Below are 12,607 nucleotides of genomic sequence, written 5' to 3'. Positions count from 1 at the left end.
TCCTGAATATGAATAAGAAATAGAATACCATTCAATGTTTGAAATTATGGGGGTAATCTCAGTGACGGAAATAGATGACTGGCAAAAGGGAAGGGAATGCCTGATTAAATATATTCATGATGTCAAAGCCTTATAAAACCAATATCTGGGGAAGAGAGAGCTATAGGACGAGAGCTTCCTGGTGAAGTGTGTTTCTTGAAATCATCACCACCATGGACAGCAAAGGTTCGTCGCAGAAAGGTATGTACAGCAGCTCGTGGAGTTGTTGGGTTTCCTAGAACCAATATTCCAATTTCTCTATCTGTAAAGTACTTTTTATTTATACTTGTAGATAAAACATTTAATCAGCTGTGTTACATGTCTGTAAATTACCTAAAATAATTTCTTTGGAAATATGTCTCTGAAAAACTAAAAGACTGTTATATGAATTATCTCACACTATTGATATTTTTATTTTGCAACTAAAAGGCTGTTCATTCTGTACTACGTTCTGTACTAAATAGTCTTTTAAATATTTTCAGGTGTTGAGGGTTAGTTATTTTTTCACCCTAAATCTTTAGCCCTTGCCTCAGTTTGTCTTGGACACTTCCAATTACATTTATTCAAGATTCTAGAGGAAAGGAGTTTTTTGATAAACACATTTTTACATTTTATTTGGAGTAATTTGAACTTAAACATGATTTTAATCATTGTGTTTTTCCTTTTGAAAGTGTAAGTTATTGATAGTGGCTCTTATCAGTCCATCTGCTGAGATAGTAAATTGGTGACTACATTGTCTCTGCTAATTGTAAAGGACTTTAAAAATGAATGTTTTATAGACAGAGCAGAGCGAGTGGATAAAATCAACTTTCTAGGGCCACTGCTGTCATGCAAAGACAAAATATTCTTCTCTACTAGTAACAGCAATGATCGCTGCAAGCATGGGGTCATCACAGGTACTGATGTGCTCCCTGTTACACACATGCAAACCAAGAGCCCAACTGCCTGTGTGTCGTGACATGAGGAAGGGAAAAGATGACAGTGTGGTCCCCAGTCACCTCCATCTGCTAATCATGGGACTTGGGGGAAAATCACTTGCCCTAAGTCATTGTTTATTAATATAATTTGATGATAATAATGGAGATCATTGGAAAGAGCCCTGATGCTGTGAAAGATTGAAGGCAATAAAAGAAGTGGGCGGGAGAAGATGAGATGCTTAAATATCATCACCTGACTCAATAGACATGAATTTGAGCAAACTCCAGAATTTAGTGAATGAAGGGGAGCCTAGAGTGCTGCAGTCTGTGGGGCGACAAAGAGACTGGACTTGGCTACACACAACAAAATAACACAGTGAAGGCCAAGGCTGTCTCAGAGGATTATCATGAAACACACATTTTACACATTTTTAAAAGCTTTTAGCAAAGTATCAAGGAAATGGATGGGGTTATTAAGTTGAGTTAGCAGATCCAAGATGCAGTCTTTTCCTCTTAGAATTCTCTTTGTATTCAATAATAGGGTTCAGGCAGTCATGTGTTTCTTCTTACCCACCGTGATGGTAAACCATACAGATCAACTGTGCTGTTCTTGCCATTTCAGTGTCTAAAATGCAAGCACTAGTCAGTGTACAGTGAAAAAATTGCAAACTCCTGCAAGCTGCTGAGAATCTGCAGAGAATCCCAAGACATTAAACTATCGTAGGAGAATGACCTAAACACTCTGACTCACGTTAATTTAAATTCCAAATGTTTGCAGAACACAGGAGCACTTCGGGGAGCAATTCAAAAATGCAGGGAGTAACCTAGTTCTGCAACTATATATCTGTGCAAATATCATCATCCATCTAAATTTACACAGTGGAAGATGTTGCTTCTTCCCCATCCCAGCTGCTACAGCACCAAATCCTGCTCAGGGCAACAAGGAAAGTTGAGGCCTTGCTGGACAGGATGGCTTTTGCTAACCTCGGGCTAATACATCATCTCAGAGTGGCTCATGTTTTTATTTAAGCAGGGTCCCGCCTGCTCCTGCTGCTGGTGGTGTCAAATCTACTCTTGTGCCAGGGTGTGGTCTCCACCCCCGTCTGTCCCAATGGGGCTGGCAACTGCCAGGTGTCCCTTCGAGACCTGTTTGACCGGGCAGTCATGGTGTCCCACTACATCCATAACCTCTCCTCGGAAATGTTCAATGAATTTGTAAGTACTGTATTTCTTGCTTATTTCCAAAAGAAACCTTTGTGTAAGTGACTGGGCTATATTATCCTTTAAACAAGAAGGCTGCATCAGCCAAACTTCAAAGAACATGCTTTCTAGGTCAAATAAGACATTAGCTCATAAGATGTGGTCACTAAAGAAAAGATGTTTCATGAGATCTCAGAGATTCTTAAAGCATGAAATACCTGTTTCAATTTCCTTTTATTTGTTAAATTTCCAAAATAAATTTAAAGCACCTGCATTTGTCAGTTTGGACTTGGATAACAGAATATCATAGACTCAGTGGATTAAACAACAGAACTTTATTTCCTTGCACTTCTGGGGGCTGGAGGTCCCGGATGAGGGTGCCAGCAAGGTCAGTTTCTGGTAAGGGCTCTGTCTACCCAGGTTGGTTTCTCCCTGTGTCCTCACAGGGTTGGGGGCAGGGAAGAGAAACAGAGGAAAGGTACAGAGACAGAAGAGAAAACTCTCTTGTGTTTCTCTTCATAAAGACTCTAAACATATTGGATCCGTGTTCCACCCTATGAGCTCATTTAACTTTAATTAATCTTCATAATCTTCTTGGCTTCTCTTGTGGCTCAGCTGGTAAAGAATCCGCCTGTAATGTGGGAGATCTGGGTTCGATCCCTGGGTTGGGAAGATCCCCTGGAGAAAGGAAAGGCTACCCACTCCAGTATTCTGGCCTGGAGAATTCCATGGACTGTATAGTCCACTATTTGGACTCACAAACAGTGGGACACAAATGAGCGATTTTCACTTTCATTTTCAATCTTCATAAGGGCTTCCTAGGTTGTGCTCATGGGGAAGAACCTGCCTGCCAATGCAGGAGACATAAAAGACGCAGGTTCAATCCCTGGGTCAGGAAGATTCCCTGGAGGAGGGCATGACAACCCACTCCAGTATTCTTGCCTGGAGAATCTCCATGCACAGAGGAACCTAGAGGGCTATAGTCCACAGGGTCGCAAATATTGGTACACAACTAAAGCGACGTAGCTTGCACACAGTCTTCATAAAGGCCCTTTTCCAAACACAGTACTTTGGAGGTTTCTGCTTCAACACATGAATTTGGGGGAGACACATTCAGTTCATAAAAGTACCTGACATAAAGCACTCTTAGGTGGGGCTGGGAAAAAGAAGCATCTTGATTTTCTGGTCCTTCAGTGTCCCTCTGGGCATTCTCCACCCAGCACACAGTAAACAGCCAATAAATGGGACTGCACTTCAGTGAACTGGGTGGATGGAACATATTAGAGCTGAATTCCTGTAATGAAAACAAATAATGATAGTTTTTTAAATGCTACAAATTACTGTTCTAAGGTGTGCAATATATGGGTTTAGAACTACAATAGAATGGTTGGTTTATAATTGGAAACAAATTTATTCTCTTTCTGATGAAATTACTTTGAAAGTTGTATACTCTTTTATGTCTATCAAGGAGCCCACAGTAGAGCGGACAACTGATAAGCAATGGTGCTCAATGTTTCTATTAAATTCATAGTTCTCTTTTTCACTAGTTTTCCTTTCATCTTCCATTTTTGACTGTCATCTTTTTTCCAGATCTTCAAAGTAATGTCTTTAAATGTTCACAACTTTTGCTAAAGATTAGGTTTTCTCTATCAACGTGTTAGCTAGTTATTTCTACTCTCCTCAGTCCATTGCTTACTATTTTCAAAAACTTTATATCATGTTTTTCTGACTTACCATTTTCTCATCATCAACAACACTATATTCTGTATCTGTGAAGAATACTAAGCTATAGGTTTGTGGATTCAGATTAGTCAAAGAAAAGTTACAATTATGTATCTTCTTTTAAGGGATTATATTGGTTCCAACCCAAAGTAAACAAGACATGAAATGTCTATATAGGTATCATACATATGCACTATATTTGGTTCAAATACTAAAAAAGATGACACTTAATAAAGCAGTTAATATTTCATATTTGGGTTATTTTTAGTGTTCGCTATCCAAATAGGAACTATGGGAAGGATGAAATGAAACAAGGGGAAAAAAAGAAGGAAGAGGTTGGAATTTAGATGAAAAGCAAATGTTTTCAGAGATAATGGAAAGAAATAGTAGGAAAAAGAATTACTTTCAATTTTTATGTGACCCTCATTAAAAAAATTATTCATCTATCAAATGTGTTAATATTCTGCTAAAGGTTCATTTATTGAATGCCCAAACAACCCTAATGAATTGAATTTGCTTGATCGCTTCCAGGATAAACGGTATGCCCAGGGCAAAGGGTTCATAACCATGGCCCTCAACAGCTGCCATACCTCCTCCCTTCCTACCCCTGAAGACAAAGAACAAGCCCAACAGACCCACGTGAGTCTTTTCTCTGGCTTTTCACTAGAACAAGTGAGACAGTGCACTGGTGTTACCAGGCTTCAGGTTATTAGAGGTAATGGTAATTGGACATGCAGAGAAAGGTGGAGAAACAGTAAGTAATCAAAGAGGAATTGCATTATGCATTGATGAACTATGAGTAAAATCAAGGGATGACTATAAAGATCTGCAGCAGCAAAATAAATAACAGATCTATAAATTGTCCATGCAGACAACATAAGCTCAACCAATGCATTAGATCCAGGGTTGCAGACATTATACTGTATGAAAACATGAAATGAATGGAACGTCCATGTATAAAATACAGATTTAAAAAATTCATGGATATGTAAGAAACACAACCCCAGTTTTGAGTATTCCCTGTTACTAGTGACTCCTACATGGGATTCTCTCCTATACTGTACCACTTGAGCCACCAATTCTGCCTTTCAAGGCTCACCTGATTCTTCCACTGCTCTGACACCTACCTCATTCTTGACTGACTCCTCTATCACCTCTTATTTTTAATTATAAATCTCCCCCCAAAACGGGTTCTAAAAAATATTATGTTTTGCTTCTCATGGCTGTGATGATTGCCTCTGTTCTGATGACCACACCATCTACTGATAAGCCTCAATCGTGTATCCCAGCTCCAAATTTTTATCATTATATTTGCTCCTTTCTGATTCCCTGAGTTAACCACAGTGCTAACATTATTTAAAATATTTCCACATGCATCTCCACTTAAGTACAATCTGTTCTCTTGCTACAGCTTTGTTAGTGATACCAGCATTTTTTTCATCTGCTAATCTCCTTAATAACAAGGATGATAAAATGAAGGAAGAAGGTCAAGAAGAACAAGGAGGAGGACTTTTTAAAATGAGTTTAAAATAAATTTAAAATTTATTGAGAGTGATTACCTTGTCATACAATTTACAAAGTGCTTTGTTTTCATTACTATGTTTAATCCTCACGAAAATTCCTGTAGCACAGTGACTGTTATTACACTTCCTGAAATACGGAAACCAAGACTCAGAAAAATCGTGGAATTTGCACCAGTCACACAGGTAGTAAGCAGTGAGTCTGGGTTTCATCCACCTCAGAGCTCTCAGTCTTCATCTTTAAGCTACAATGCCCCTGGGAAACCTATGCTGCCACTCACCCTAGAGTCTGAATTTCAATCAGCTCCCTTACTCTCACATCCCATCATGTTTCTATTGCAATGTCTATTTGATTCTTCTCTCCTGTTCATTTCCTGTACCATTAAAGTAGTTCATGGCCATCAAGATATCAAGCATTTTAATTAGAGATGCTCAGCCCCTGGGAGTTTCATGTCCAGTCCTGGTAGTAGTGAACTAGGGGGCAAAGTCCTCCATTGTGAATCCCACTGATGCTGTTAATAAAGAAAACACTGGGCCATTTTCTGCCCTTATACACGTCAACAAAATAGACTGCTCTGATAGCTGCATGGGGGCTGATATTGGGATGGATTGAGGAAAGTGTGGTTAGGAATGTCATATCTTCTTTATTGTCTCTTTGTTCTAATATCATAAAAGGAACTACCAATCAAAACCTAAAAATACATTAATGAATACTTCGATTCATTAATATGAATGAATCATTGAGTGAAAATGAGGTGGGCACAGGTGGATTCCTTCTTTCCTGGGTTAGGTACTCCAGGTACATACTGAGTCCCAACAAAATACTTAGATTTCTCTCCCCAGACAAGCAAAGCATTCAAATATAAAAGAACTCACTGAGTGGATGGTAGAATTTCAGAGGGAAAAAGAAAATTCTTTATGTTATAAATTAGAACTCATCAGAAACATTGGTTACTAAAATAAGTCAGATTTTTAAGTATTTCAGCAAAGTATAAACTTATAGCTTACATTTTATAATTTTGCAACCTTTACCACCTTCAAAAAAATTTCAATATATATAGGAAAAACCAGGAGTTTTTTAAGTCAGTCACTGAGCAAAAAATCACATGTTACCAAATCCACTGAATTATGCTTATTTTAATGAGATTGTTTCCTCTGGTTGTTTAGCATGAAGTCCTTATGAGCTTGATTCTTGGGTTGCTGCGCTCCTGGAATGACCCTCTGTATCACCTAGTCACAGAGGTGCGGGGTATGAAAGGAGCCCCAGATGCTATCCTGTCAAGAGCCATAGAGATTGAGGAAGAAAACAAACGACTTCTGGAAGGCATGGAGATGATATTTGGCCAGGTGAGCAGCCTCATGAAAGCTTCCTTGCTATTCTCATGAATGAGAGAGGTGATTTCTGTAATGAGGAATGAGTTTTGAACTATCTCACTGTACAAGAACACAATTCAGGCCTTCTTTTTCTAGACTGCTATTACATAAAGCAAGAACCTGTTTATTCATAGTGATAGATTCCATTATAAGTGAATCAAGATTCCACAGCAATTTTTGACAGATACAGTCTTTCTTGAATTGCACAGTTCCACCAAAATCTTGCCTTTTCCTGGGTATAGATGGCTGAAATATTTTCAAGGATAAGAGAACTAGAGAATACAATTTGCAAGATAAATGTTTTCTTCAAAATATCCCAAGATATCCTCTACTGAAATTCAGCTTGTATTTGTTCTCTGTTCTCCTCAAACCATAGGATGAGAGTGAGAAGAAAAAAAGAGAAAGTCAAAACCAAACTAATACTTGAGTTCTGCTTTTAGTTTTTATTAATAAATTACTAACAGGTATCTGATACACTGGCTCCAAAATCCAAGTGTAGAGACTTTCATGTATCTTCCCCAATTTTTAATTTGATAATTAGAAAGAACAAAGACAAGCAAATACTACTAACACTCATAATAACTCATTATCTTTTGGATGCTTAGGTTCTTCCTGGAGCCAAAGAGACTGAGCCCTACCCTGTGTGGTCAGGACTCCCATCCCTACAAACTAAGGATGAAGATGCACGTTATTCTGCTTTTTATAACCTGCTCCACTGCCTGCGCAGGGATTCAAGCAAGATTGACACTTACCTTAAGCTCCTGAACTGCAGAATCATCTACAACAACAACTGCTAAGCCCACATTCATCCTATCCATTTCTGAGATGGTTCTTAATGATCCATTCCCTGGCAAACTTCTCTGAGCTTTATAGCTTTTCAATGCATGCTTGGCTCTAATGGGTTTCATCTTAAATAAAAACAGACTCTGTAGAGATGTCAAAATCTAAGATGGCAATTTTGTCAATGTTTCGTATCTTCATTTAATAGACAATCAAATGAAAATCCTTCCTTACGATTGAGAGAAAGAAATTCCGATCAAAATTTGTCACAAATAGCAGAAAACTGACATTACAAAGAAGACCATTAATGACTTACTTTAGAATCACAGCAAATTATTCTGGGTCAAGTTATTAGAATTACAGAATTAGATAATCATTCATTGTGTTGGTCATGCTACCAAGAAGACTGAATTCTCAGGAATTTTTTACGAAAATCAGCCAACTTTCACAGAATTATAACAGACAATGTAAACGCTATGAAACTAGTGTACTCAAAGAGCATGAGGTTTACTGAACTGTCTAAAGATTGTTATAATGCTGTCTTAGTCCTTTTGGGCTGCTATAACAAAATATCACAGACTTAAAAACATTTAAAAACAATGGAAATGGATTTCCACTGCATGGTCAGGCGGGGCCCTCTTCTGGTCACACACTTCTTACTGTATCCTCACGTTGGGGAAGGGCTAGAGAACTCTGTGCATCTCTTATTTATAAAAGCAGTCATCTCATCCAGGAGGCTCCATCCTTCACCACCTCCATAACTTCAACACTACCCAAAGGCCCCACCTATGAAATACCATCACCATGGGAGTCAGGATTTCAAAATGAGACCATAGCAGATACAAACATGAACTAGCTCCATCCTTCTCCAGTGGCTGTCTTCACCTACACTCCACTGCATCCTCATTTCCTGCATCACCTTGCAACCATTCCATACATTCTATCACTCCAGATTTAACAAGTCCAGCTCAGTTACGTGTCAACTCCATCTCGTATTCAGCCTATTTAATGTTTCTCTCTCCCCTACTGAGGCCCTGGGGGACCTACCAGGGAAAGCAGATATGTCCATTTCTGCAAGGTTCCTTCTCTCCTTCTCTAGATCTTCATTCCTTAGGCCATGTTGGAAGTAGGCAAGGGGTGATAAGATGGTAAAGTTCTGACATCACTTATTTATGTGGTGCTGATGTAGCCTTCTCATGGTTAAGAGAGACTGATCTGCAATTCCCCCTGACTGACAAATATCTGTCTTGTGTGGCACCCTTGTGATTCTCCAGGACATTCATAAGTTGCGGATACTCGGCAGCATAGTTTCTTTTTTAACCTGGGGAAATGTTCTAGCTCCCACAACTCCCGACCTGCAGTATTCTCCAGAGCCTCTCCATTTCCCTCACTCTGCAAAAACACTGGAGAAAATTAATTGGCTTAAGGTCAGCTGCCTAGTAGCTGACCCACCACCAGAAACCCATGTATCATCAACACTCCAAACAACTGAATGGAAGAAATACTGGTATGCATCTGATCCCCTCTTGGGGTCTCTGGACAATTCTCTGCCTGGTCACATAGGCACAGAGTAGATCAGGAAGTTGGATTCATAAACAAACTGGGGAGTGAAATACCATTCTCTCCTTTTAGACTATCTTTGTCAATAATCAAACATCCCCTATTAGGTCCCTGAATTACGAAACCCTCCAAGTAGACCAAGTCTCTATAGAGACTGGATAGAAGTGACTGGATTAGGGTTGCTCAGCTTGTTCAACTGCTTCCAGATAACCTGCAATGAGGGCTGAGCTCTCCTGAAGAAGGCAGTGATATTGCTGGTCTGGTTTTGTAGCATAATTTGGGCTTCAGCAAAAATTTCTAGACAACAGACAATGGGAAATATTCCATCCAATATCCTGGTAGAAATGAAATAAAAAGGTAGATGGGAAGGTGGATGAAAATGAAAGAAAGAAGAGAAAGATAGAAAGAAAGTGAGTGAAAACTTGTGAAGAATGAAATGCTATTAGAACACTCTATTTGGTGAACTCTCAAATACATATGGGTTTCCCAGGTGGCGCTAGCAGTAAAGAATCTGCCTGCCAGTGCAAGAGACATAAGAGACATGGGTTCAGTCACTAGGTTGGAAAGATCCCCTGGAGAAGTGCATAGAAACCCACCCCAGTATTATTGCCTGGTTAATTCCATAGGACAGAGGAGCATGGCAGGCTACACAGTCCATAGGTTCGCAAAGAGTTGGACACGATGCAGACACATAAGATTTCAATTTTATACTCTAAGAGCAAATATCATCTCATTTTTGTTGTCGTTCAGTCACTAAGTCATGTCCTACTCTTTGTGACCCCAGATACTGCAGCATACCAGGATACTCTGTCCACCACTATTTCCCAGACTTTGCTCATATTTATGTCCATTCAGTAATGTCCATGAGATGGTTCAGTTCAATTCAGTTCAGTTCAGTCGCTCAGTCGTGTCCAACTCTTTGTGACCTCATGAACCACAGCACGCCAGGCCTCCCTGTCCATCACCAACTCCTGGAGTTCACTCAAACTTATATCCAACGAGTCAGTGATGCCATCTAGCCATCTCATTCTCTGTCATCCCCGTCTCCTCCTACCCCAATCCCTCCTAGCATCAGACTCTTTTCCAGTGAGTCAACACATCGCATGAGGTGGCCAAAGTATTGGAGTTTCAGCTTTTTAATATGCTATCTAGGCTGGTCATAACTTTCCTTGAAAGGAGTAAACGTCTTTTAATTTCATGGCTGCAATCAGCATCCGTAGTGATTTTGGAGTCCAAAAAATAAAGTCTGACACTGTTTCCACTGTTTCCCCATCTATTTCCTATGAAGTGATGGGACCAGATGCCATGATCTTAGTTTTCTGAATGTTGAGCTTCAAGCCAACCTTTTCACTCTCCTTAGATTGCATTAACCATCTCATCCTCTGCCACCCTCTTCTTCTTTTGCCTTCAATCTTTCCAAGCATCAGAGCCCTTTTCAATGAATTGGCTCTTTGTATCAGGTGGATAAATTATTGGAGTTTCAGCATCAGTTTTTCCAATGAAAATTCAAGGTTGACTTCCTTTAGGATTGACTGGTTTGATCTCCTTGCAGACAAGAGGACCCTTGGGAGTCCTCTACAGTGCTACAATTCAAAAGCATCAATTCTTTGGTGCTCAGCTTTCTTTGTGATCCAACTCTCACACCATACTTGACTACTGGAAAAATCATAGCTTTGACTATACAGAATTTCATATTCTCCTTTTCCTTCCATTCCTTTTTCTCTTTTTTTCTGAAATTTTCCTTTGTTTAGGAATATTCTTTTGTTGCTACTTATTGGGCTTCCCTAGTGAAGCTCAGACGGTAAAGCGCCTGCCTACAATGTGGGAGACCTGGATTCGATCCCTGGGTCTGGAAGATCCCCTTGAGAAGGAAATGGCAACCCACTTTATGGGGTATTTATGCCTGGAAAATCCCATGGACCAAGGAGCCTGGTGGGCTACAGTCCATGGGGTCACAAAGAGTCGGACACGACTGAGCGACTTCACTTCACTTCACTTATTAAGTGTGATGACTCTACAAGTGAACAAAACTTGTCAACTCTTCAGTTCAGAATTCAAAGCAATTTTCTTCTGTTATGCAAAGACACCTTTCACACGTACAAGAACTCTTTCCAGCAAAACCAACCTTTTCCCTCATAGACAGAGTTATTTTTGCCGGTCTTGCTTGATGACCCCAGCCTTACAGAACATGACACAATACTCTGCCCCAAAACAATCTGTCAGTCTCTCCTTCGGCTCCAGATTGCATGCAAAAGTCATTATTGTAGGATTGTCACCTTTTCTTTTAAAAGGAAGAAGATCATGAAAAAACCTGTATACACTAAGTTATTTTTTGCCTGAAACATCTAATTCAATTGTGTTACTGCTTAACTTTCTTTCCATCAGTGCCTATATATTTCCAAACAAGGCTGTTGTTGTTCAGTCACTCAGTCGTGTCCCACTTTTTGCAACTCCATGGACTGAAGCACGCCAGGCTTCCCTGTCTTTCACCATCTCCCGGAACTTGCTCAAACTCGTGTCCATTGAGTCATTGATGCCATCCAACTATCTCGTTCTTTGTCGTTGGATGATATTTATTAAGGGGAATTGGCAATAAGGGGGTAATGCAATAGTAGGAAATATATACTCACCACTAGCTCACACACATCATCTCCCATTTGTCTCTTATAAAGTTTATTCTAAGCATAGTTTAGGACCTTAGATCAACAGAGATGCTGACATTGTAAGGCCTCTCCCTGCTTAACCATGACATATAAACTGAATACTGTAGATTCCAGAAAATATTAAGCAGAGTCATATATGTTCTGTAGAATCAGCAAGGGATAGCTGAAAAGAATATTTGGGAAGGATGTAGGTTTAAAAAAAATTCTATTTTCCATAAATTGGTTCTCAAGTTGTGGAACAACAGAGAATCACATAAACATGCAAATTGCTATATTATATGGTAGAGCAAAGTAAGAATAACAGGTGAAACAAGGTGCTAGAGTGGATTGAAGTACAGTTAGGAGCTATCTGGATGTGAGAAAAGGATTTTTTTGAGTAACAAACAGTGATGGCTTTATGATGGAGTTTTAAAAGGCTGATAGGATATTGATATGCAAAAATAGGAAGACAATGTATCTGTTAACTCATTTAGGATCAACTTATGAAGTAAATATTTCATAAATCCTGGACCAAGGGAACTGAGATCTTAATACATATAGCATTGTAAGTTACCAGTGAATAATCAAGCTTAACCAAAACACAATAAATGTTTATTTATTTAACAGATATGTAATGTTTCTCATGATTATTTTCCAAGAATGTGCTATATAGATTACTGTAGGATTAGAATGGAGAAAATCTTATAAGGATAGTTTATGCATTGTGCAGGATCACTTATGACAATTTGGGAAATTTGTATTTATTCTAAAACACACTAGGAAACCAGGACATTTTAATGCAAGAGAACAGCATGTCCAGAATTAGAAAAGAGAAATCTTAATCTGTATTGAG

At 39.2% G+C, this 12,607-nt stretch overlaps 1 protein-coding gene across 2 annotated transcripts; it reads left to right on the top strand.

Annotated features, from left to right (window-relative positions):
• Positions 1–212: 212 nt before the first annotated feature.
• On the top strand, positions 213–7,569 carry LOC129543410 (prolactin). Of its 2 annotated transcripts, none has more exons than XM_055406509.1 (5): positions 213–240; positions 1,990–2,171; positions 4,410–4,517; positions 6,566–6,745; positions 7,378–7,569. In XM_055406509.1, the coding sequence occupies exons 1-5, from the start codon at positions 213–215 to the stop codon at positions 7,567–7,569; spliced, it is 690 nt and encodes a 229-aa protein (XP_055262484.1). The 2 variants fall into 2 exon arrangements, with proteins under 2 accessions (XP_055262484.1, XP_088687438.1); XM_088831312.1 differs by having other exon boundaries at positions 1,987–2,171.
• Positions 7,570–12,607: the final 5,038 nt, after the last annotated feature.

This window comes from Moschus berezovskii, chromosome 23 (genome assembly GCF_049115385.1).
Source record: "Moschus berezovskii isolate FMDL1 chromosome 23, NW_MosBer_1.0, whole genome shotgun sequence".
Lineage (NCBI taxonomy): Eukaryota > Metazoa > Chordata > Mammalia > Artiodactyla > Moschidae > Moschus > Moschus berezovskii.
This window is presented reverse-complemented; position numbering and strand designations above follow the sequence as displayed.

Bases quoted from the DNA above. Each gene is read 5' to 3' on its own strand.
- LOC129543410 (XM_088831312.1), top strand. From the start codon at position 213: ATGGACAGCAAAGGTTCGTCGCAGAAAG. The intron at 2,172-4,409 runs GTAAGTACTGTA...GATCGCTTCCAG, and splicing joins CGGAAATGTTCAATGAATTT to GATAAACGGTATGCCCAGGG. The intron at 6,746-7,377 runs GTGAGCAGCCTC...TTGGATGCTTAG, and splicing joins TGGAGATGATATTTGGCCAG to GTTCTTCCTGGAGCCAAAGA.